Here is a 25,369-nt window from a genome sequence, read left to right on the forward strand (position 1 = left end):
GTTCAAGATAAGATAAGATAAGACAAGATAAGAACAACTTTATTTATCCCGAAGGAAATTGTTGTGCCAGAGTTTCAAGCAAAAACATAACAATAATAGATAATAGTAACCACCAAGCGGACGGCATTTAAACGCATCGCGGCCGTCCGGGGCAGCGCCTCTTAACTTAATTAAGGTCACGTTGCTGGATGACAAATCGGAAAACGAGGAGCGGAGAGCCGCCGTCGAACCCAGCCCAGGTCCACGCATGCCGCAGATGTTTCTGCAGCCGTGTCACAGAGGCTCAACCTGCTGGTCCACCAGGCTGAGGAATTTATTTTTCTATTTTTTTTTTTTTTTTTAAGTCGTGAAAAGCGAAGAGGCCGAATATTTACTTTGTGAAGCGTTTATTCGATTTATTTTATTTTTTTGTGAAAACCTCACTGTGGTATGAAAATCCGTTGTTGACGAGGCGAAGATAAAAAAAAAAAACAACAATATTAAAAAAAAAATCTCAAATGCAAATCTCTGGAAGTCAGATTAAGCCGGATCTCAGGAAGAATAAACTCCTGATTCGTGCGTTTTCACTTTCAGTTCCCAAGAGAACAGCCTTTTTTTTTTTTTTTTTTTTACCCCAAATAAAATAAAGATTAAAAAGTTCACACCGGAGGATCTGTGACTCAATCGGCTGTTTTACCTTCATAAATTTCACTTAATGGAAAAGTGTAGCGACGGGCGAAAAGTGAAAATAAAAACCGCGAGCGTCGTCGATTGCATTCACGGAAAGCGCGTTCTGGGGCACGACAGTGAAGTCATTAAGAAGCTTACAGACGTTCTGGCAGATTAGGTTTTTCTCTTCTAATCCGTCAGATTACCGCCGCACAGCCCTGCTGCCCGAGAGCGCTTTGTCGGGCGGCGCACTTTCTTTACGTTGATCATTTTTTTTATGTTGTCGTTCTCGCGGTTTGCCGTCGCCGGATCGCGTAGAGCGGGGTTGTTGGTGAGGCGGCGGAGGGGTCAGAGTTCACCGGAGCTGCCGGGACGGCGGCGGTTGAAGGCGGGCTGATGAAGCCGGTGTTCAGGGACGCGTTCCCGGTTGGAATTAATGAAACACCGCCGGGATTTTTCTGATTATTGCATCATGGGCCAGTTCCGGTGTTTCCGCTCGGCGTGAGGTGGAGCAGGTCGGTCGACGGCGCCGTGACCGCGGGTCTCGCCCGCCGCTCTCCGCAGGGAAATGAAGACGTCTTGCGAGGAGCCCGAGAAGCTCCCGTCGGGAGGGGAAGCCCTCGGAGGCGCGGGGCAGGAGCCGCCGCCCGGCGGTGAAAACGACGGGACCAAGGAACACAGGAAGCTGAGGAAGACCAACAGCTGGAAGATGGTGCGGTTCCAGGATCCGTCGGAGGAAGACGACGTTCCCGAGCGAGACAGCTCGGCCGAGAGCCTCTTCCCGGATCACGCCACCGAGGAGTGGACCAGGTCCGGCTTCCAGGAGCTCTTCGCCAAGGAGGACTGGCAGGACCTCACAGGTGGGTCTGAGCGAGTCGGGACTGTCTGTCGATGAGGTCCAGAATCAGGGCTTCGCTAACCCTGGAGCAGCTTAAGCTAATCCCGCCTTCCACCAGTTTTTTCCTGATTTTTTAAAATGATTTTTTCCGATTTCCTGTCATTTTATGCCCCTTTTTTTATCAAGCCGTTGTGATTTATCTTGATAATTACGACCGATAGTCGCGACCCCTGCCGGTCACGGTGAAATTCGTCGCATTTCATCTCGGCGCGGGTGTTCCGGCGGCGCTAATAAAACGCGAGCGAACCGATAAGCGCCGCTTTTCACGAGAGCCTTCTCACGAAAGAGCAAAACGTGATCGGAGGAGATTGAGGTCGGCGTGTTCGATAGCGGTTTTTCCGATCGCCGAACAGACGGCGGATTAACCCTCCGCCCTTCCCGGTGACCTTCCCCGCTCTCCCGCACGCAGAGGACCGGCTGCTGAGGAAGAAGGCGCTGGAGGCCGGCGTCCCGGACACCCCGCGCCCCCGCTGGGGCCAGGAGGTGGCGGTCAAGATGCAGTGCGTCCTGGAGGACCGAACCGTGGCGGAGAAGGACCGCAAGCTGGTCTTCGTCATCGGAGAGGGAGACGTGAACCAGGTTTTCACCCGACGCCGTCCGCCGGGGTTTCGCCGCCCGCCGAACGTGGAAGTAACGCGCGGTGTGTGTCGTCCGCAGGCTCTGGAGGAGTGTGTCCTGTCCATGCAGAGGGCCGAGGTCACGTTGCTGCTGGCGGATTCGCGGTACGCTTATGGACTTCTGGGAAGGTAGGGGGATTTTTTTACCGTTATTTCGACGGCTCTGATTTCGTTTATTCACGCGAGTGATATCAGGCCGGTACCTGTTGCCGTGGCGGCGGCCTGGTTATCCAGCGGAGCGAGGTTAATGAACCGTAAACAGGAGCAGATGGCTTCCTCCTAACGCCGTTCAGACGCAGCCAATCAGGGCGGGGTTGGGAGCCTCTCGGCCAATGGGAGGCCTCCTCTCACGGCCAATGGGTAAGCTTATAACCGTAATGCACTAAAGAGCCAGTAAACACAGGTGAGATTGGCGCGATGGCGATGAAAATCTTTGTTTGAAATGGCATGTTTACTTTAGATAAGGTTACCGTGTGAAAGCTGACGCGGCGGCCCGTGGCAGCGGATGAATGATTCAAGTTGTGGAGGATAAAAAAAATGAAAAAGCCAAACCCAATCGTGAGTGATCTAATCGGTCGATTAGAAACTACCGATAACCTGCGGAATATATCGATTTCTTTAACTTCCGGATAAGCAAATATCAGTTGTAGCGCGGCGTGTAGCGCTGGCATCTCACCACCAGAAGGTTCCCGGTTCAATTCCGACAGAAGAGCTTTTCTTTTTGGGTTCTCCACGTTCTCCCGCGAACTCAAAGAAACCAGCGGCTTTGAAACAAGAGGCGAAAGTCGATGGACTCGTAGGTTTTTTTTTCCGAGAAAACAAAAGCAAAAGAAGAACCTGTCCTCACACCCAGCGAGGCTGCGTGGCATTCAAGGATCAGGAAGAAAAAAATGAGTCAACGTCTGAACGCCACGGCCGGGTCACGCTCTGAACCGCCGCCATTTTCGTTCTTGTCGTGAGACCGTATTGTGAACGCCCTGTGCATCATCGTGTGTGTGTGTGTGTGTGTGTGTGTGTGTGGGGCGGAGGCGGCGGGAGTTCGGTTAATGATTGTTTTGATGCGGCTGATTAGGCCTGTGTGCCGCCGAGCCAAATTGAAGGCTGACAATCAGGGCGCCGTGCCTCGGCTTATTCGCCGCATTTTATATTTTACTCCCGACTCATTTCGTTATTCGTCGAGACGAGTCGGAGATGGCGCCAAAGAAACGCGGCGTTCACGCGACAATTCCTGCGGTCCAAACTTAGAGGAGCATCCGGAGAGTTTCAAACCTGCCTGTTAGGACGTGATTCCAAAACAGTGTGAAAAAATACAAAAAAAAAAACAGCAATGTGAGCAAATATGAGGAGTTAGCGCTTCCACCTCACAGCAAGAAGGTCCCTGATTGGATCCTGACGACGCCAGGAGGTCGACTGGAGATCCTGTCTTGTCCGGACTTGAGCGAGAGGGCGAATAACAGATAAATAACAGAAAACTCTGGAACGTCGGCTCCCTCCGTGTAAAATGCGTCGACCGCCTCGTCCGCCGCCGCCGCCGAGAAGTAGCGCTGTCGTCAGCAGGTCATTATCTGAGCGCCGGAACACCTTCAACTCCTCCGAACCCGAGGCCAATCCGTAGCGTGTTATATCCGCCATGGAAACGGAGCGGGGACCTCCTCGGCGTTGGCCAGCCGTCAGCGGCCGTAAACAGGAGCCGTGGCGGCGGCATACTTTTACTCAACACGCAAAATACTGCGACGCCTCAGCGGGGAGGGGGGTAATTAGACCGCCGGGACGTGACGTCTCTAAAAATACCCCGGAGTGAAAAGAAGGTGTTTTCCCTCGTGGTTTGGAACACATGTGTGTGATTTTTTTTTTTTTTTTTTTTTTTTTCCCCCGACGGCCAATCAGGATCCAGTCTCCGGAAGCCGGCGAATGTTTACAATCTTTCTGTGAATATATATTTATTAGCGACCGTAATGCTACTTGTTTTACACGCTTTTCGGTTAATTTATGTATTTTTTGGGGCTAACGAGCTTCATGCTACCAACACATTTAGCCTCGTCCGATTAGCGTGAAATTCCGATGCCGTTCAATTCCGACATTGAAGAGGCCGACTTCGCCATAGAAAACGGATGGACTTCTCCTTCTGTTATTTATTATTAATAAGCTGTTCAGAAAAAATCATTTCCAGTCCGTTTTTGTGGATGTTAAAGCTATGTTTTTAATTAAAAGTAAAAAAAAAAATGTTTCTGTGTTCCTCATGTTACAACATGGACACTTATGGCTTGTAGACGAGTGCAGCCTCTGTATGTACACAAATTTATTTAAGAATAAGAATAAGAACAACTTTATTTATCCCGGAGGAAATTGCTGTGCCAGAGTTTCAAGTAAAACATGATAATAATAAATAATAGCAGGAAATTGTATGAACAGTATAAAAAAGGGGGGAGAATAAGAAATACAAATAAAACTATAAAGTGTCTAAGTGACGAGTCAAGGCTATAAAGTGTCTTAAGGTCTTTAGTACCAGGTGAAAGATAAGGAGTGCACAAGAGTATGAAAAAATATTGCACATGCAGCTGTTATGAAATGAAATATTGCACAGTTACGAATATATAAACAGATAAATTATTACGATTTACTGTGAGTGGGTGAGATTTTTTTTTTTTATGGTTTAAGATTTTGAGATTCCCCGCGTCCGAAGGGAGAGGAATTAAAAAGTCCTCTGACAGGATATGCTTATTTTTAACCGGTGCGTCTTATATTCAGATGCGCTCAATAGTACGGAAAATACGTTAGCATGAGAAAGCCGTCAAACCCTGATAATCGCACGCCAAACACCCTTTTTTAACGGAGTTGCCGCGGCAACCGTCATTCTCAGGCTCTCGGGGAAGGAAAGGAAAGAAGTTGAACAGTGCGGGAGTTGGAGGGGTCGGGATCCCCTCGGTGTGATTACGGGGGCGAAAGGCCGTGACCATTGGCTCGCATCGGGGAAGGGGCACGTCCAATCAGGAGAGAGCTCGTGAACACCTGACCGGGGAGGTCACGGCCTGCGGGTGGGCGGCGGCGTGGCCGGATTTGACGCTGACCCGTTTGGACGTAAAGGTTAAAAGTGACTCTGCGTTTTGTTTTTGTTTTTGGTTTCGTTTTGCTTTTACATAATCGTGGCGACGCGTCCTTCGGCGAGGACATGAACGCGCTTCGCCGTCGCTCATCGGGACAGAGGCGTCCATTCACCGCCCCCGAAATATCAGGAAATAAGCGATTAAATCGAATTATTTTCTTTCAAAAGAGGGAGGCCCGGTCGGAGAATCTCCGGCAACCAAAAGAGACAACAATGGCATGCCTATTAAAAAAAAATCCGCCGGTAGAAACGTCTGCACATTAAATCCAATTTTCTCTCGTCGTCGCAAACGACGTTTCCATCCGGCTGGAATGTCATCAGATTACAGAAGGGAGGAGGAGAAACCAGGACGCCGTTTTTATCTGCCGATCGACCCGCACGCCGTCGCCGTAAATAAAACCTTCAATCGGGCGCAGATGTTGTTTTCGCCGCCAAACCCCCCTGGACTCGGAGCCGGCGGACTCCTCCGCAGACTCTGAGGGGAAAACCATTACCGACTCTCCACGAAGCCGCGAACTCTCTTTTTATTTTTTTCCTCGGCGAGAGGCCCGGAGCCCTCATCCAGCCAAGAATGCAGGTGCAAAAAAGGTATCGGCGGCATTTCTCAGCGCAGGCACGCAGAACGGGCCGAGGGGACGGCGGGACGCGTGATCCTTTCGAGCCGCCGATTGCGAATATCTGATAAGCAGATGGTCGTGCGTGAGTTTCCCCTCTTTCTCTCAGGCTCTTATCGCCCGGCGTCACGTGACACTGGCCAGAATCGCCACTTCTGCTTTTTTTTTTTTTTTCTTTTTTTTTTTTTTTTTTAGGCAGGTAAAGCATTGCACGACTGATTTAAAAAAAAAAAAAAAAAAGGTTGTTGTGATGTCCGGTCGGTGAGCGGGGGCGGCGGCGGCGGGGGGGGGGGGGGGTTCCCCTGTGTCGCCGTGGAAACCCATCGGCGTGACCTTTGAGACGCCTCGCCGTGGAAAACACAATGATGACACTGGACATCCCCTCCCTCCCCGGGCGCTACCAGCTCTTTTGTGAGCGACGCCAACGAGATGCTCATTTCTGTGTGTGTGTGTGTGTGTGTGTGTGTGCGCGTGACAAATGCATTCCCAGTTTGTCATCAAGAGCGGATTACAGCAGCTGACGAAAGCTGAACTTTTGGCTGCGTGGTCATGTGACACAAACAAGTTTGACTCTCTTTCCCAGAACACACACACACACACACACACACACGCAGCACGCTGCAGGCCGAGGCCACACCCAGGCCTCACGCTGCACGAGCATGCCCACAAGTACCAACATTAGCCGCACGCTCCAGATAAGATCGGACGAGTCACGCGCTTTGCTTTTTTGTCGCCAACTCCGCCCGACGCCTTCGGGAGAAATCGAAAGCGAAGACGAAAGAGAAAAGCTTGGTTTGTTGTTTGCGGCGTTCGGGCCGCGCATGTGAACCTTCAACCCCTCCTCCACACACACACACACACCCACACACACACATCTAATCTCCCTGGATATTTACCTTTATCCTCCTGTGAGCGGGCTTATCTGTAATGGACGCAGCTGCGGGTGTAACGCAGCACTACCATCGGTTACAACTTCTGGTTTTCCATGAGCGGGGGAGTGGAGGGAAGGGAAGGGCATTTCGCCGGGCAGGAAATCTCTCTCCGGGTCTGAGCTGTGCTTTTCACCGCAGCAAGACAGCCTTTGGAGAAACGTGGATCTTGTGCCGTTTGAATTTTCAGTGTCCTGTTGAGTTTTTAGAGTTTTGGTTTTTCCCATATCGCCCTCTCTCTCCTCGGCAGTTCAGAGCGTTAGCCATCTCGCGCCGACCGCAAACCGCTCCCGTCGGCTTCTACCTGGATCTCGGACGTGAACGTGTTAAAAAAAAAAAAAAAAAAAACAGGAAGGAAAAAGAAAAAGGAAAAATGGGGGTAATAATCATTGAATGAGTTGATGTTTTTTTCATGGAGGCTCACCAGGTTTGTTAGCGTCGCTAAACGTCTGTTTATGGATTCTGTTTATTGATGAAAAAGAAAGAATGGAGGTTTTTTTACAATTTCCTCGCCGGGTTTTGCCGATGTCGCCGGAGAGTTGGTGTCTTTAAGCTGCCACAAAGAGAAAGACTGTTCTTTCTAGGAACGAGGTACGGGGTTCTGCACGGGTCAGATCCTGTGCCTGTTTCAAATCGACTTTCGTCGCTACGCGGACACTATGCTATGCTACGCTACCCTTAGCTTCATTTGCCTTCAACCCACGGATGGATCGCAGGCACATAAACCCGGTGCCTGTCGCAGAGACGAAGATGTTGAGGTTCTCTTCGGGGGTGACCAGGACAGATCGGATCAGGAATGAGTCCGTCAGAGGAACGGCACATGGTAGATGTTTTGGAGAGAAGGTCAGAGAAGCCAGACTGAGATGGTTGGGTCATAAACAGGGAATATATCTGTAGACGGATGCTTGTGGAAGAGCAAAGGGAAGATTTATGGAGGTGGTGAGAGAAGATATGAAGGTAGTTGTTGTGAGAGAGGAGGATCCAGAGAACAGGGTTAGATGGAGAAGGTTGGTTTGCTGTGTTGACCCCTGAAGGGCCCAAAGGAGAAGAAGAAGAAGAAGAAGATAACCATTACATGCTATATTTAGGCAATTTCGAGGGTTTCATAGCATCATTTGCTAGCCGTTCACTGCAAATCCTGCATGGCGGGCACGGAGGTTGTGTATCACCTGTTGCAATGAACCCATAACTTTGGTCGGAATCTTGATACTTTCTTTTAAACGCAGCTTTTCTTTTTGCCGGCAGTCTGCAACGTTTCTATTGTCTCATTTATTGCAAGGGCTAGCTTGTGCTAGCTGATGTGTGAAATGGCGCGACAGAGTTCAGTAAGGCGAAGGCGGAAACAGTTTTTCAAAATAAGATTGGGAGGGTCTAATGAAGGTCTTGTACCAAGAAGGATTTTCTTTGCCGACCGGTACCGTTGCCATGGAAACCTTCAACCCTCTCATTCACACGTCTTGGCAATTAAGAATCTCCAATGAATTTTTGGCATATTTTGGATTGTAGGGGGAGAACCCCAAGAAAACCTATATTTATTGTCACCATTGTTGTTATTATAATTTTTTATAATTTTTTTATTTTTTATTTTTATTTTTCTTGTTTGGAGTTTTATCTACTGCTTCCGTACTGTCTTTAATTTAATCACATTTGCACCTGATTTAGTTTATCTACTGTTTTTTAATCTGTTATGCCAATTGTACTTGCTTTTAGTTCTATCCACCCCCTTGTACTTTTTAATTTTTAATCTCATTTTTTACTTGTTTGGAGTTTTATCTACTGCTTCCGTACTGTCTTTAATTTAATCTCATTTTCACCTATTTTTAGTTTATCTCCTGTTTTTTATTTTGATCTCATTTTATTGTTGTCCTGTGCTCTGCTTTGCTTGTAAACTTGTCGACCCTGAAAATGAGGGAGACCTCAGTGGTCTTACAAGTATAAATAACGGTTATTATATTATTATTATTATTATTATTATCACTATCGAAGCAACTTATAGCACAATAGCACAGCTTGAAGCTTGTAAGTTGCCGAAAGCGATGCGCAGCATCCACGTCGGCAGCGACCGTCACGGCGAGCGTCACGCTGCCGCCGTGACGCGGTAATCGTTCACCCGTCCGCGCCCGACTATTGTCGCAGTTCTCCAGCGCGAGAGCGCAATGAATCAGCCCTAATGATTGTTTTACGTCGCCGACTTGAACCAAATCGAGTTTGCCACTGTGAAAACAAACGCTCCTCCCCGTTAAAGATCATCTCGGGAAACCTAAAAATACCTCGCCGGAGGGATTGCGTCGATCTGCATTGGAAATCTGTGGCGGCTATCTCGGCCTTTACCTCCCGCGTGTGCGGAAAACAACAATAACCCGCCGCTGAAAACACGTCCGCCGAGACGCGACGTCGCCCGGTGTTTGACAGCCCGCCTGCAGAGCGCGAGGGACGCACGAGTGAAATCCACGTGAGGCCGGCGTTCCTGACCCGCCGCCGTCTGTAAGAATCACCCGCTCCGCTGAGACGGCGCCGGGCCGGGGAGGACGTCAGCGTTTCCTTTTTTTTTTTCCTTTTTATAATTTATAATTCATGGAATAAAATATGAGAACAGCTGGATCATTTTGAAAGCCGGCGTGTTTCACAGGTGTCGGCGCAGATTGAGGCGGTCCTTCCGGAATTCGCAACAGGTCGCCGGCGTCCAGCGGTCGGACAGATGCGTGTCACCCGTTTCACAATCGACGGCCAAATCGGTCGCGTTCGACAAGCGACTCCAAAGAAATACTTGTGGCCGAGCTCGAACCTTCACAAAAGCCAGATAGAATTTTTTGGAGACGTTTATTTTATTTCCATGTTGCCTGATAGCAACACGGATGTGTGACATTTCCGTGTAGAGCAGGTCTGGACGACAACATTTGACTGATTGACAGAAACCCGACATTTCCCCATGAGCAAGCGAGGAAGCTCGACTTTTTCCTCGGACGGCCTTCTGCCTGAAAGAGAGAGAGTCAGAAGGATGGAAAGGAAGAATGTGATGAGATTTGGGAGTGACAGGCACAAATAATCTCATACTAATGAGTCATTTCTGGACTATTGGGCGCACCTGAATATAAGCCGCACCGGCTCAAAGGGGTTTGGCTTGTTGTCTCTCTTATTCTTGGCTGTCCCAGCCCGCCCATTTCCTGCCTATTTTTATTTATTCTATTCATTGCTATTTATTTCTGTCACTATATTGTTGTTTAGTTCTAGTTATGTATTTTTCACCCTCACTGTCCCTCGATGTTGCTCATTGTCATCCCTGATCTTGTTGATTTATTCTTGTTGTTTTTTTTTTATCTTGCTATCTTCTGTCTTCTGCCTTCTATTTATATTTATATTTATATTTATATTTATATTTATATTTATATTTATATTTATATTTATATTTATATTTATATTCATATTTATATTTATATTTATTTCCTTTTTCGGTCATAACTGTTATACTGCTATGACAAAGGAATTTCCCCTCTGGGGATCAATAAAGTACATCTTAAATAACTAAATCAATCGATCTGTACACATTTAGGTCGCAGGTATAGGCCACAGGTGTCCACGTTGTAACATGAGATATTTACACGGACTCATTGTTTGTTTTACTTTTAATTAAAGACAAAGCGGTAACATCCACAAATGCGTACTGGAAATGCTTTTTCCGAACAGTGGCCGTAACACGGCTGATGAAAAAGAATAATAATTTTTTATTCCCGCTTTGTCCTCCTCCAGCTTCTTCCGTGTCAGAACGGAATAGCCTCGGAATTTCATGAAAATTTCACTGGTCCGACATGATGAGGCTAAATCTTTTTTGAAGCGTGTTAGCCGCGAAAAAATCTATAAATTAGCTGCGTTGTTGTTTAAGCTGCACAGTGAAAGAAGTAGCAGTACAATACTATTAATAGTGCTAATAGCTACATGCTAATAGCTGGCATGACCCTGGTGGACGCATGGCAGGACCTACAGGAGGTAAAACCCCATCGGGTGAAGACAGGAGCTGACGATTGTTCATCGATTAAGAGCAAGAGAAGTGAGAGAAGTGCATCATGGGATATCCCTCAGCAGAGTTAGTCTACGGCAGCGTGACGAGGGGCTAGCACAGCGCTAAGGTGAAGCCTCCACAAAAACAAAGGTTTTAAGCCTCTTCTTCAACAGAGAGAGGTTCTCCTCCAAAGCAAGAGCTCCGAATCAGCTAGCATAATAATCCTCACCTTGCCTTTCAAAAGAAATCAGCTTTCACCTCCTACTCAGGCTCTGCCTTCTGCCTCGGCTCTTCTGAATTCGACAATCCGCATTTCTGGATAAGCTTCAATGAAATGCATTCAGTCTCGGCCGCGATTGGTCGATTGGTCACCCGTCACGCCGACGGACAATTTGGTGTCTTCGGTGTTCCTGCCGGTTGTGTTTGGACGTTCGCAGGACGACGGGTAACGCAATTAGCGCATGACTTCACTTAGCGGTCTTCACTTTGGCGTGTTCTGGACTCTCGGGTTCAATCGCAGCCTCTTTCAGCTCACGGAAGCCGTTCCTGGCCCTCCTTCAATCCCAGGACCATCAGGTCGCACTTATCATTCTTGGCTCGGAGAATTCCCGTCGTAACAGCGGTAGCGGCGCGGAGGGCAAAGGACTAAAGCTTCCTTATGGCGCGTCTTCAGCCAGGCTGTCCAGCGACAACAGGCGCCGAGCGATCGAAGAACCGCCGTTTGATCATTTGTATCTCCGGCAAACTAGAAGCAGATGGGACGAGCGATTGGCGAGCTTTTACTCGCTGACACGTCGCCATTTGTCGGGAGCGCCACGTTCTGGAGCCCGATAAATCCGTCAGGACCGGAAAGCGGCCAAGATTATCTCACCGCCGAGATACCGGTTTCAATGCGCCGATGAACGGCGAGAATACGAGGCGCCGAAACGTCCCGTAAACTGCGCTCGCGTCTCAGAATGCTTTTCTCTGAACGCGCTTCGAGCCCGGCAGGGGGAACCACATCTTTTATTTTCTTACATTTGGCTCCAGGAAGGCCTGGTCCTGGATGTCGAACAGATGTTTTATTTCAGCCGGGAACTGGCCGACGTTCATCCAGAGTCAGCGTTGCATCAATGTCAGCTATGCGGAGTCCGTGCGAAACCGGATTATTTTGGTTACTTCACCAAAAGCTAACGAAATAGCCGCGTCGGCTGTTGTAATAACACTTCCGAGGACATCTATGTCGGCGTTGGACGTCCTGGCTTTTCATCGTGGTCACCCCAAATTATACTTACTGTCACCCCGACGTCCTCGGTGGGCTGAGGGTTTCCCCTTCGCATGTTGCGGTGGTTAGCGCTCCCGCCTCGCAGCCAGAGGGTCCGTGGTTGGATTCCACCACGGGAGGTCTTTTCTGCGTGGAGGCTCCACGTTCACCCACGAGTCTTCGCGGTTTCCCTCCAGGTTCGTACATGTGTGAATAGATCGGGCCAGATAAGCAGAGGCAGAGGAAAGATTCCTGTCAAATGTTTTATTACCAGAAAACCCAGATCAAACTGTCACCACATCCCAAAAACAAAACTCGCTTAGATATAAACAACCACGCGGAGGGCGTAAACACACCGAGCAAATTCAAACACTCAAAAATAACTAATGAAAACAAAGCAAACCTACTGGACGGAGCTACATATAGGAGGTGGTCAGCACCTTTACCACGGACTCCACAAGCACGGACGACGATGTAACAGTGACGTATAAAGGGATCGAACGTGGCCGCCTCCGTCATCCTCATGACGCGCGACATGTTAGACCCGACCCAATTACCGGGCCGGAACACAACAAACGCTCCCTTTATCCTCGACGGCACCCGATGGGACCCGTCAGCAGCAGGGAACATCATGAAAAGCGAAGCACCTCCGACCCGTATGCTCCGTTCCGCCGTTCTGCAAAACGAATTGACTCATACAAAGATGCTAAGGCGGGAGAAAGCGTGCGGTCCGTCCACAAGTGGTTGGATGTCTCTATTTGACTTGTGAGAGAGTGAATGGTTGCAACTCCCTGTGCAGAAAGAGTGAATCGCTGTTTATACGTGAATGAGAGGGTGAATGTTGCGTGTCTTTATGACGTGTGAATGAGAAGGTGTTTCTAAATGGGATTGACAGGCGTCAGATCCGGGGTGAACCTCGACTCTCACCGGGTGACAACCGGGATATCCTCCGGCGCTCCTGCAAGCCCGACGTGTTGCGGGGACATTGCAACTTTCTAACGGGTTGTCTTCTTCGTGCACGTCGGTGGTGGAAACCTCAACTCCAGTTTCCGGTTTTCCGGAACAAACGCACGCCGTGGCTGCCGGAGTGCAGACTGGCAGCGTCCTCCTGAGAAAACAACCCTGTCTGTGGAGGGATTTGAGGTGACGGGGTGCTGTCCTGGAGCGGGGGGGGGTGTGTGTGTGTGTGTGTGTGTGTGTGCACGAGTGCGTGCGTGCTTGCGCGCGCGCACGCATGTCTGTGTGTGTGTGTGTGCATGTGCATGCGTACGTGTGCGTGCCTGAACGAGAGACTGCAGACGTGGAGTGTGACTCATCTCGCCTCAGACGTCAGCGCTCCATCATCAGTCATTTGCACAACACACACACACACACACACACACACACACACACAATAGGGGCTTCCAGAATATTCCACTCTAAATGAATGACTGGCAGACTCCCACTGACATCCTCCCGGCAGAATCAAAATCAGATGTGCAGATTTGAAGCTTAAGGGATTAACTCGGCGGATCTCATTGTAATGAAACAATCTCGGCCGTTTGACGGCGCTGATGGGATTAGTTACACTCTGGTAATTTATAATATTGTCATTCCAGATGGTGAAGGACAACATAAGCGAGCCCGGCGTGGAAACAGAGTCTTTCTGTTCGTTTTTTTTTTTTTTTTTTTTTTTTTTGCGCCGCTGGTCCTCGTCGCTCCCCTTAACAGCTCAGGGCACGACTGGATGTCGCACCTCGCCGTCCTCGTCCTCCTCGACTTAATAAGTCGTGGGTTCAGAGTGTCGCTATTGATCGGCGAGCAGAGCCGCCCACCGACGAGAGGAAGCCGCGGTTTCGTCTGCGAGATAACACACTCGGCGAGGAACCAGCGTGACGGAGGGGTGATAAAGATTTTTTTTTTTTGCAACTTCGCCGACGCGACAGAGGCCGCACATGAAAGGTGCATCTCCTTTCATAATCAGCGAGGCCCTGCCGCCGCCGCCGCCGCCGCCGCTTGTTGTTTGTTAGTTGCCAGATGATACCCAGTAAACGCTGACATTTTCCACCGGGACTTTATCTGGTTTCGCCACATGCCTGTGTGACAGCTCGGACTCAGAAGGCAAATTAATTTGCGATCGGTATCTGCGTATGACATTTATTCCCCCCTCCAGATCGTCATCGGAAATAACCTGCGGAGGTGGCGGCGAGGAGGGACGGCCGCCGGGCTGAATCACGATCAAAACGCCGCTGACCCCCCGCGGTCTTTGACCCCGAACGCGATTTCTCTTTATTCTTTTCACGTGCGAAATGCTAACCGGTGGAACTTTACTTTCAAGCGGCAGCCGCTGCGAGGAGGAGGAGGGCCGGGTCCAAGAGTCCACCCTGAACCGGAAATGAATCCTCATTTTAACGGCGCGGCGATACAATCTCGCATTTATGTTTCGCCTTTACTCGGCTGGGAATCCTTCATTCATTCATTCATTTATTATCTTACCGCTTATCTTGCACAAAGGGCAGTGACATTCGGTTGGTTCACGGCTGGTGAGGCACTGACTTCATCACGAACAGATTTACAAACATATGAACCCTACAGATTATTTTATTCACCATTTGATTGGCTGCAGTTAACAGGTTATGTTAAAAATCTAATTTCAGCTTTCTTCACGCATACAAACTGTAGCGCCCAAAAACATCACATTTAATGTAAAAAAAAGTTATTATGGTTTTAAGTCCACGCAAATCCAAATCTAGAAAATTGTCTAATATGCAATCCTCCAGGAAAAAATCGGACTTGCTAACTCACTGTATTCTGCGACCGAGGAGTCGCAACAAGAATCCCCGAAACGTGAGCGCCCTCTACCATGAGGCAGGAGAACTGCGTGCCTCACTTAGTGGCTCTTCGAAGCCGTTTTATGATCACTCAAAACAAGAAACACGTAGCACTCATACAGTTGTTGATAAAAAACATGGAACACATTGGAAATGTAGTTCAAATAGTGTTAAAACCGTGTAAAAGTGACATACGGAGAGACAGCAATACGGTCAGAGCATGCCAGCAGTCAGTCATCACTTCGCCATCTGTGTTGAGGCTCAACAGTCTGCAGCCTCACCGCACGACTCTTCTCAGTATTTGAACAGGAAGTGTGAAAATCCAGCGATTTGAAATAACATTATTATATGTTATATTATGATAATAATATCTGATAATATGGTAATAATGTGTGTTGTATGTAGCTCAGTGTTAGATTGCATGCATCGCATGTATGAAGTCCTGGGTTCAACCCTGGCATCTCCACTGTAAGTCGCGTCGGATAAAAGCGTCTGCCAAATGACCGTATTGTAATGATCTAAAACTGGTTAAATTAAAAATACCTTTATACTGTAAATCATAGATAAATATAACTATTTCATTCTTTTTTTTTGTTGTACATTTTTTTTCTTTCCAAGATGGGCAAGTGAGGCAACGGCCTCCCCTGCCTCCACCTCACTGACTCAGGGTCATTGAGAAGCATGCAACCATGCACCCTCTCTTTTGCATGTCATTTCGAGACATCTAACCATCATACAAGCATTGACTGGTTTGCACGAAACCTGTGAACTGGTGAGAACATGCAAGCTCCATGCAGAATCAGGGACCTTTTTTGCTGTGAGCCGGACGCGCTAACCGCTAACGGGAGCTGCTACCCCGGGCTAGAAGGCTCCTCTCGCCCACGCTCTGCCCCCAGCCAATGAAAACATTTTAAAAAACAAAGCTTTGAACTTTTCGGGAGAATTATTCCTCCGGATGAGTTCGAGGATCAAAAAACCGGGCTGAGATTTCAGTTTGTTGCATAAGATGGAATCCAACTCTCCTCGTCCTCGTCTCGGATTCAGGCTCTGTCAAACAACGTCATTCATTCAATTTGTATTTCAAGCTTTTCCCCGCCGGGATGTGGAAGAGACGGCATTAGATAGCACATAATATGTTAGATTACGAAAGGAGAAGATTCGACATTGGGAGTCCTCGGAGACAGCTAATCGATTTAGCCTTTGGCTAAAAAAGCACATTAGCTAACCTACATTGACCCTAAAATAATGACCCTAAATTGACCAGATGTGTGAGTGAGTGTGTGAATGTTGTGAATATACACACAGATGTGTGTGTGTGTATATATATATATATATATATACACACACGTATATTATATATATCAACGTATACATATACATACATGTATATATACCTGTGAGCATGTGTATGTGTGTATATACATATATATGTATGTATATTCACACATACATACAGGCATGTACACATGGCTATATATATGTATATAATGTATATATATATGTGTGTATATTTTCAAATTTAAAAACGTATAGTTTTTTTCATATGTGTACACACACATATACAGATGTATGTATGTATATATATATATATATATATAGCCAGAGAGCCAGAGAGGGGGAGAGAGAGAGAGTGAGAGAGAGATCCTAAATTGTCCAGATGTGTGAATGAGTGAGTGTATTTCTGGGTCTATATGTATGTATGTGTGTGTTTAAATATATATATTGATTATATAGTTTTATATATATAACTTTATAGTTATATATAGTCATAGTTAAGTTATATTCTTATTAAGTTATATATACGTAACTATGTATACATAGACACGTATATATAGATACGTACAAACATGTTTGTGTGTATATTTCAAATGTATATATATATATATATATATATATATATACAGGTGTTTATACACACACACACATATATATACATATATATAGAGAGAGACATTGAAGAGACCCTAAGATGTTGAATGAATGAGTGAGTGTGTGCTTGTAAGTGTGTATGTATATTTACTATATATATATAATATATAGGCTTGTAAATATATATGTATATATATAAACCCCAAATTGCCCATATATGTGAAAAATATATTAGAAAAATAAAAATTACTTTTTCATGATAGTCTAATATTTTTGAGATAGGATTTTTGAGTTTTCTTATGTCAGCCATAATCAGCAATATTAAAATAATGATAGGCTTGAAATACTTCAATTGATTTGTAATTAATCCAGAATGTATGACATTTTTATTTTTTTGTCATTGCATTACAGAAGATAAAGAACTTTATCAAAATATTCCAATTTTCTGAGACAGTCCTGTATATAAGTCTTATATATTAGTAAGTGTCTATATGTATGTATGTATGTATGTGTGTTTGGGTATACATATACTGTATACATATTTATACATATATGGACACATGTATATGTTTGTACGTGTAAATTATTTTATGTGTGTGTACACATATTCATGTGTTTATATATATAGTTACACACACACATATATATAAATATATATATAAAATATATATATAAAGACACATAAATATGTTTGTATGTATATGTTTTTAAGTGTATATTTATACATGTTTTTATAGATATAAACATACACAGGCATATATCCACATGCACAAGAATATATATATATATATATATTCACACGTACGTCTTATGTTTTCTATAAATATGCGATTGTATAAATTTTCATATATTACAAAATATGTTCACGTTTTGATATTTTTATATCACGCGTATGTACATACGTAAATATATATATCTATATATATATATATATATACATACACACATAAATATGAGTTTGTGTATATATATATATATATATATATATATATATATATATATATATAAAGACCCTAAAATAACCAGACCTTTGAGTGAGCTATTGAATGGTCGGATGTTTATAAATCAAACGTGTGAATGGAGATGAGATGAGAACAACTTTATTTATCCCGAAGGAAATTGTTGAAATGTCCTTGTTGAATGGAGCTTTGTCTTTATAGAGTTAATGTTGTGATGTTGTGTCCACGTGTGGGCTTCTGATTGGCTGGTAACCAGTATAGTTATAGGCTGAAAAAGAACCAATGAATGAATGAATACCTGTACGTATAAATATAGCATAAATATATTTACACACACACACACTTGTGTATATATAATATACACACATATATATATATTTACACACACACGTGTATATATGTATGTACGTATATATTTGTTCTATTTATACATATATATGTATGTATATATACATATCTATATATATGAATATAAATATATGCAAGTTTTATATACATATTTATGCGTATATATTTTCATTATATATGTATATATATATATATATACACCTCTTTGTATACATATACATGCATATATATACATATGTGTATATACTCTCACATCCATCTATCTGCCTAGCGATCCATCTATTCATACACAACATATCAGTTTATCTATCCATCTCCCTCTCTCTACATATATATAAATATAGATATATATATAAAACTTTCATTCTATAAATGTCTTGCACGGGCTCTGATTTATCAAGGTTTTCGTAAAAAGCCAGCAGCTGGTCGCTCGCCTGCGGTGTAAGATTGGATTCATTTGCTGCAGATTCCAGCGGGATCCCGCGGAGCCGCCGAGCTGCGTCCGATCCCGCCGGCCCGATTCCATTCCTCCAGGCAAGAGTGGGGGAATGAAACCAAACGGACGCTCTTGGTTCGCCCATCTATAAGGGGGAGGCTGTTGTTGGTGTAAATTAGGCGTGGTGGCAGCCGGCAAGTGAAAAACAGCTGTGACGTCTCACCAGCGCCCGGGATTAGAGCTAAGCTCCTTTGCGCGGCTGCGCCGGTGTGGCGCCTGCCCAGGAGTCAAAACACACACACACACACACACACACACAGGACTGACACCGGCAGCAAACCCCTTTTCATGGCTTTAAAAAAAAAACAAAAAAAAAAAAAAACAGACACACAACCAAAAACAAACAACCTCCCAAATCCTCTTACACGAGAAACGATCACACAGGCTGCACATCACATTTATTACGGTGTATTAGTGTACTATCTGAGGGTTGTAACCATAGAAACCGGCATGAAGTGCATCATCCCTGGCCTTTCCATCATCTAGAGTGGGGAGCGTGACGTCAAAGTGAGCGCTGTTTTTCCCTCTGAGGGTTTTTTTTTTTCTTCTTTCATTGAGCGCGCCGATGGGTCCGTGTGCCCCCCCGCCGCCGCCAACCCACCTGAACAAAGACGTCTGCAGGGAGAGAGCGTATGAATTAAATCCATCGCAAACAGGAGGAGAACAGCGGTCCTCTCCGTTTTTATTGCTTCTAATCCAACGTGTCTCAGACAAACAGGCTGTTATGACACGTACATTCATTCGCTCATTATCTAGACGGCTTATCCCGCACTCGCCGTCATCGGGCGAGAGGCCGGGTGCAGCCGAAATAGACATAAAACTATTCACTCACTCGTTCATTTATAGACAAACAACCATAAGCTCTTCATTCAGATGCATCGAGCCGTTCGATACGTGTCAAATGGCGACACGCAACCATTCATTCAACTATTCATCCATCCAAAGCGACTTACAAAAATTGCAATTCAATATCCGAAGTAGTTGTTATTCACGATACCAACTAAATGAGTGTGACATAACACATTACACGCTTATGACCACTTGTACAAACAGATATATTACAAAATTCTAATGTAATAACATTAATGTGATAAATACTGACTATTAATGAATAGAAATGCTGGAACATAATAGCGAGGGAAGAATAGCGGCTGAATAAAGATGATGGCGATGATGTATTTTTGTTTTTCTGACCGGTTCCGCCGTTCCAAAACGCTGGTTTTTAAACATTTCAGCGTAAAATTAGGTGACGATCGGCAAAACGTCATATGCTAATAAAGTCATTGATGTCATATCAAGGGATTGATAAAACATAAAAATGTAAATATTACATTAAAAAAAAAAAGCAGATGGCTTTTTCCTGCTGAGCAGGAAGTTGAGGTCAAAGCACCTTTTTTTTTTGTTTGGTTCGGTTTTGTTTACACGCGAAACATCTCATGCATCGTTTCCAAGGATTTAAGGTAAAACGGGTAAAGTGTCAAGACAAGTTTATCACACACGCATTACTTGATAAATCCTCATCGTGCTGAAACGCTCGTGTTCGTCTCAAGACCAGAGTTGCAGGTCGATGTTTCGCCTGTATCTCCTCTCGGGGCTAATAAGACCCCGGGGGCCCGTTGGCCGCAGTAGCACGCCGGCGTGGCGCTAATCACAGATGACCCGAGTGACACCGTAAACCCGGCGGATCTGTCAGCGCGCTGCGCGCTCGGATTACACTCCACAGGTCGCCTGCTGCTTTTTTTTTTGTTTTTTTTTTTTTCTCCACACACACACACACACACACACTGACAACAACAGAGGTTTTAACACAATTGTTGTGAGCGTTAGTTACCGCGCTACGCCTCCCGCCTCGGGAAGACAATAAGCTGCCGGATTTTCAAACGTGCCGAGCGGGAGGCGACGAGCACGTGCGACTCTCCCGCTCGCTTTGCAGCCTGACTCTTAAAAAAACAAAAAAAAAATAAAATAAAAGCATTTAGTTTGTGAAGTTTGTGAAGTTTGTACAGGTGAGATGACTCATCCGAGCAGCCGTGACCTTTGCGAGCGAGGAGCTGCAACGTGGGCGCTTTGGGTTGTCACGATAAAATAATCTACATCTATGAACTTCAAAAAAAAAAAAAAAGAAAAAAACGCCTGTAATTATCCTTTTTAAATGTGTCATAAGAACCCCACGCCTACGTATTTCTTGAAAATTCAAAAACAATATAGTGAATTATATATAAAGTTGAATCAGAAAATGGTTTTGAAGTCATGCCAGTTCCAACTTAATGTTTAACTAGGAATCCCCTGTGGGCCTATTCATCATTCCTCTGACTCACCTAAATTAAATAAAGGATAAATAAACACAAACTAAAGACGCTTGTGGGTTTGGATTTGGCACGCTGACAGAGAACGACTCCAGATCAATATTTGAATCGAAGAGAAAAGATGTCGCTACCTGCCCGCGCGCTCGGCCGCCCGGCGTTTGCGGTAAAGCGCCCAGATGCGGGTCGTGGTTGTAGCGGTTGTTTTGTTGTTGTTGTTGCTACAGCACATATGAGGGTGTGTTACTGCCTTTGGCAGACGGAGGCAGTAAAATGGAGGGGAGGACAGGAAGTTATGCGCGTTATGAGCGGGACCCCGGACCCAAAGCGAGCACGTCTGAATGCGAGCGCGCCGGCTTTATGTCTTTTTTCCACTTTTTAAGCGATGGCCTGTTGCGTCGGCTGCTAATGAACAGGAAGCCGAGGCGATTACGGGCCGCCCCGGAGGGCTCTGACTCGCTTTCATGACGCCCGCGCACGCGACACGTGTTGGATTCGCGGCCTTCCGCTGGTCTGTTTCCTGTCGGTTCCCCTCGAACCCCGCGCCCCTCGCTGCGGGACATTCAGAAGCGACGGGAGAGCAGGAAAGGCTTTCTGAATCAATTGAGTCACTGAGTCCAGCACCTATTTTCTGAGTTGGACAACCTTCTTAGCTATTGAGTGATTTGTTTGTGAAGTTACTGAGCGACTTGTTCATTTCGCCGGTGAGGAGGGATCCTCCGAGCTACTAAGTGATTCGTTTGTTGAGTTACTGAGTGAGTCGTTCGTTTTGCGAGCGAGGAGAGGTTTTCAGTAGAGATTTGTTCATTGAGTTGGTGAGTGAGTCGTTCATTCTGCGAGTGGGGATGGCTACTGTGAGCTACTGGGAGATTCGGTCATTGAGTTACTGAGGGAGTCGTTCACTTTGCGAGTTAGGTGGGTTATGATCTCCTGGGTGATTCGTTCATTGAATTAGTGAGTGAGTCGTTTGTTTTGCAAGTGGGATGCTGCTGTGAGCTACTGGGAGATTCGGTCATTGAGTTACTGAGGGAGTCGTTCGTTTTGCGAGTTAGGAGGGCTATTATGATCTCCTGGGTGAGTCGTTCATTGAATTAGCGAGTGAGTCGTTCGTTTTGCAAGTGGGATGCTGCTGTGAGGTACTGAGGGATTTTGTCAGAGTTACTGAAGGAGTCTTTCGATTTTGTGAGAAAGGAGGGCTTCTGAATTACTGAGTAAGTCACTGACGTACTCAATGTATTGAGTTGCTGAGTGGGTAAATTGTTTTGTGATTTAGGAGGGGTACTATGATCTACCGGTGACTCATTCATTGAGTTAGATAGTGAGTCGTTCGATTTGCGAGTGGGGAAGGCTACTGAGGGAAAGGCTAATGCGAGTTGAAACAAGAAACCAGAACAGCTGCTCTGAAATACACTGGTATACTTGATATACAAATGCAGTCACACAATAGTGACATGTTTTGTCTCTTAGCTCGCAGCAGCAGCAGCAGCAGCAGCAGGAGGGACGAGGAGTCATGACTCATGAGTCGGTCAACTGACTCGGGTTTTGGACAATTTGTTGACGACTGGCAGGTCGCTAGTTCAGAGCCCCAAAAGCCAGCCGCCGGGGGGGGAACTCACGCCTCTGCGCTTTCACTTTTGCAAGCTGGTACATATTTTGCTGACAACACGTGCGCGAAAGCCAGCGAACGCTGCTGCGCTCATTTCACGTGAATAATTCAAACACCCAAAAGATTCCTCTCTACGGCAACAAGAGGTACAACTCGTGAGCGTCGACCTGGCACTTTTCCTATCTGTGAACTTTGAGATGACAAACAGGCGTAACGGCCCCCGAGGCTGAGTTTTCCCCGCGCGACGAAGACGCCACCGCTTTCACGTTAAAAAAAAAAAAAAAAAAAAAAAAACCCAATCACGGATTGGAAGTGTGGCGGCTCGGGGTGACTGTCGGGCACTGCCGGCGGGACACGGTGTTATTATAGCTGTACGTGCTCGCGGTTGCATAACACGCAGCTTTCAGAATATTGCGTAACAATTCCAGATAACAGCAGGGAAAGTGTGTAAAGACCCGCGACCCGTTCAGGTCGGCCACGCTGTCTCTCAGTTTAGATAACGGCCGGCGTTCCCCGGTGCAATGCGAGGCATGCGCCGCTCATTCTTCATGAAAGCGTCGACTGTCTGCGTTTCCCGGCGCCCCTTAAACGCCTCTCACACAAGCTCCGCTGACGGCCTTCTGATACTTCGGGCTCCGAAACCGCCCCTGAGTTCGCCAGGGATCCCCAGGGATGCTGGTTTGACGCCGCAGGTTTCCAGAGAGTGCGGGTGAAAAAGGGTAAAACGATACCGCCGGCTGACACCGGACCCCGGGAGGCTGCCGGTTCTCCCCGGCTGACAATAACCGTGTCACCAATCCGGCCCGTCTGAATAATTCAATCAGTCGCCGGCCGGCGCAACTTCTATTTATACCGCTCTACAAAAAAATAAGGCCAGGAGGTGGCAGCACATTGGGAGGGAAGGGTTGTATGTCTCTAGATCAGGGGTGTCACAGACGGCCACATGTAACTGTATAAATGAAGCCAAATGTGATATAAAATAAATGTAACTCCTCCTTCCTGTTAAATAACTCTGAATTTATTACTCAGTCAAATCCAAAATGTTGCATTTCTTGAAACAGCCTTCCATCTGCATCAACTTTTCTTTCCCTGCGCATTTCGGGATGATTTGTATTTCTCAATTCCACTTGTTGATGTGGCTACACTACCAGCTAATGGCGGGACGCCGTCACTTAGCGGGTCACATGATCGGCATGAAACGTCGTTTCTGCACGTGTTTGACTTATTTCAAGACACTCGAGACATTCTTGCGGGCCACAGAAAATGACATAATGGGCCACTTTTGGCCCGCGGACCTTGAGTTTGACACATGTGCTCGATATCAGTGGTCGCCAACCTTTTTATGGCCGCGGGGAAAGGGGGCGGTACGCGTAGATTGTTTATATTGCGACTATAATAATAAACGTGAATCCACTGTGTGGATTCGCCTTTTCCCCGTTTGAAAAGAAACTTTCCGTCCGACGTCTGTTTTTTACTCATGTCGCTAGCTGTGGGTTACGTTACATTCGGCGCCCAAGAGACCGAGATGTAACCGAGAGATTCAGGTCATTTTTCAAATAGATTGTTTAGACTCAGATAATAAATCCAATGGAAATAATTGATAATTTCTTGTGCCAATTGATCCACGGACAAGTGCCAGTCCATGGATCGGGTGACCCCTGATCTACAGGACTGTCTCCGAAAATTCGAATATTGTGATAAAGTTCTTTATCTTTTGTAATGCAATTAAAAAAACAAAAATTACTTTTTCGTGACATTCTAATATTTTGAGATAGAATTTTGGAGTTGTCTTATGATTTGAGCTATAATAAGCAATATTAAAATAATAAAAGGCTTGCACTATTTCAGTTGATCTGTAATGAACCCAGAATGTATGACATTGTTGATTTTATAATTGCATTACAGAAGATAAAGAACTTTATCTCGATATTCTAATTTTCGGAGACAGTCCTGTATATGATGTGAATGAGAGCGTGAATGCTAACATGTCTATATAAGCGGCTCCCCACCACCAGGATAAACCAACAAGAAAATAAATGAATATTTGTAACATTCAGCGAAATCTACAAGGTAATCCTGGTGTCAACAGCGACTCGTATAAGCATATTAAATAAATCTCTGGCGAAAACAACGATAAGAGACAGTGTACACTAAATACGGTGCAGTAACAGCGTAATAATGCAGAATCCTCTGTAGGATCGGGGCTGAGGGTGTTATTTTCTGTCTGGAGTGGATTTACGCCATCGTTCTGCCTGCGTGGAAAAGCAGGGCGACTTTAATTTTGAAATACAGATATAAGGGTTTAACATGCCCATCCGATCCCGGATGCCTTAACAGAGGCGGCCGATTCGGACGAGTCCCGAGGCTCAGATTAAAAATTGCGAATTCCTAAAACAAGTCTGTCCGGCCCCGACGCGGCCGACGCGTCCCGGCGTGGATCATCTCTAATCCACGGCGACCGAGTCGACCCCCAGTATCAACCTCTGAGTCACGTCTTTCTTTTCAAACGAGTCCTGATGCATCTTATTCAGATTTTCAAGTGACTCGAAAATCTCAATGAGATTCACCTCTTGAGTAACTTGCCTTGTCGTGATGGGAGCCAAATAATTAAAATCCAGACGCCCCCCCCCTCCCCCCCCCCCACTCTTTAATAAGCCCAACACAGGCTTGTACAAGTTTCAAATTCTTGCCTGCTAAAAATCGAGCCGTTCTTAAAGGTGAGGAACTTCTCCTCTAGCCAGGGTTTCATCTCGGCACCATGGGATCGTCGCCTGCAGGTTGTTGCCACACCTGTTTGCGCAGCCCAACGTTTCAGATCTGGTTGTTGCATTACGCCTTTCACTGCTGCGGGCAGTAACAGCCTCCCCAAGACCAACGAGTTCGGTCTTGATATTGTAACTTTGAGAAATTATCTAGAAATCGCGGGCGG

At 46.0% G+C, this 25,369-nt stretch overlaps 1 protein-coding gene across 1 annotated transcript in view; it reads left to right on the forward strand.

Annotated features, from left to right (window-relative positions):
- Positions 1–317: 317 nt before the first annotated feature.
- fkbp16 (FKBP prolyl isomerase 16) overlaps positions 318–25,369 on the forward strand; it is a 30,845-nt gene continuing 5,793 nt past the window's right edge. Inside the window, exons 1-3 of the mRNA XM_086162749.1 lie at positions 318–1,508; positions 1,956–2,125; positions 2,204–2,292. Of these exons, the coding sequence (XP_086018875.1) occupies positions 1,217–1,508; positions 1,956–2,125; positions 2,204–2,292 (551 nt within the window). The 5' untranslated portion in view covers positions 318–1,216. The remainder of the gene's footprint in view (positions 1,509–1,955; positions 2,126–2,203; positions 2,293–25,369) is intronic.

The sequence above is a fragment of the Fistularia commersonii genome, chromosome 17 (genome assembly GCF_037954325.1).
Source record: "Fistularia commersonii isolate RoL2024-O1a breed Wild chromosome 17, RoL_Fcom_v1.0, whole genome shotgun sequence".
NCBI classification, from domain to species: domain Eukaryota; kingdom Metazoa; phylum Chordata; class Actinopteri; order Syngnathiformes; family Fistulariidae; genus Fistularia; species Fistularia commersonii.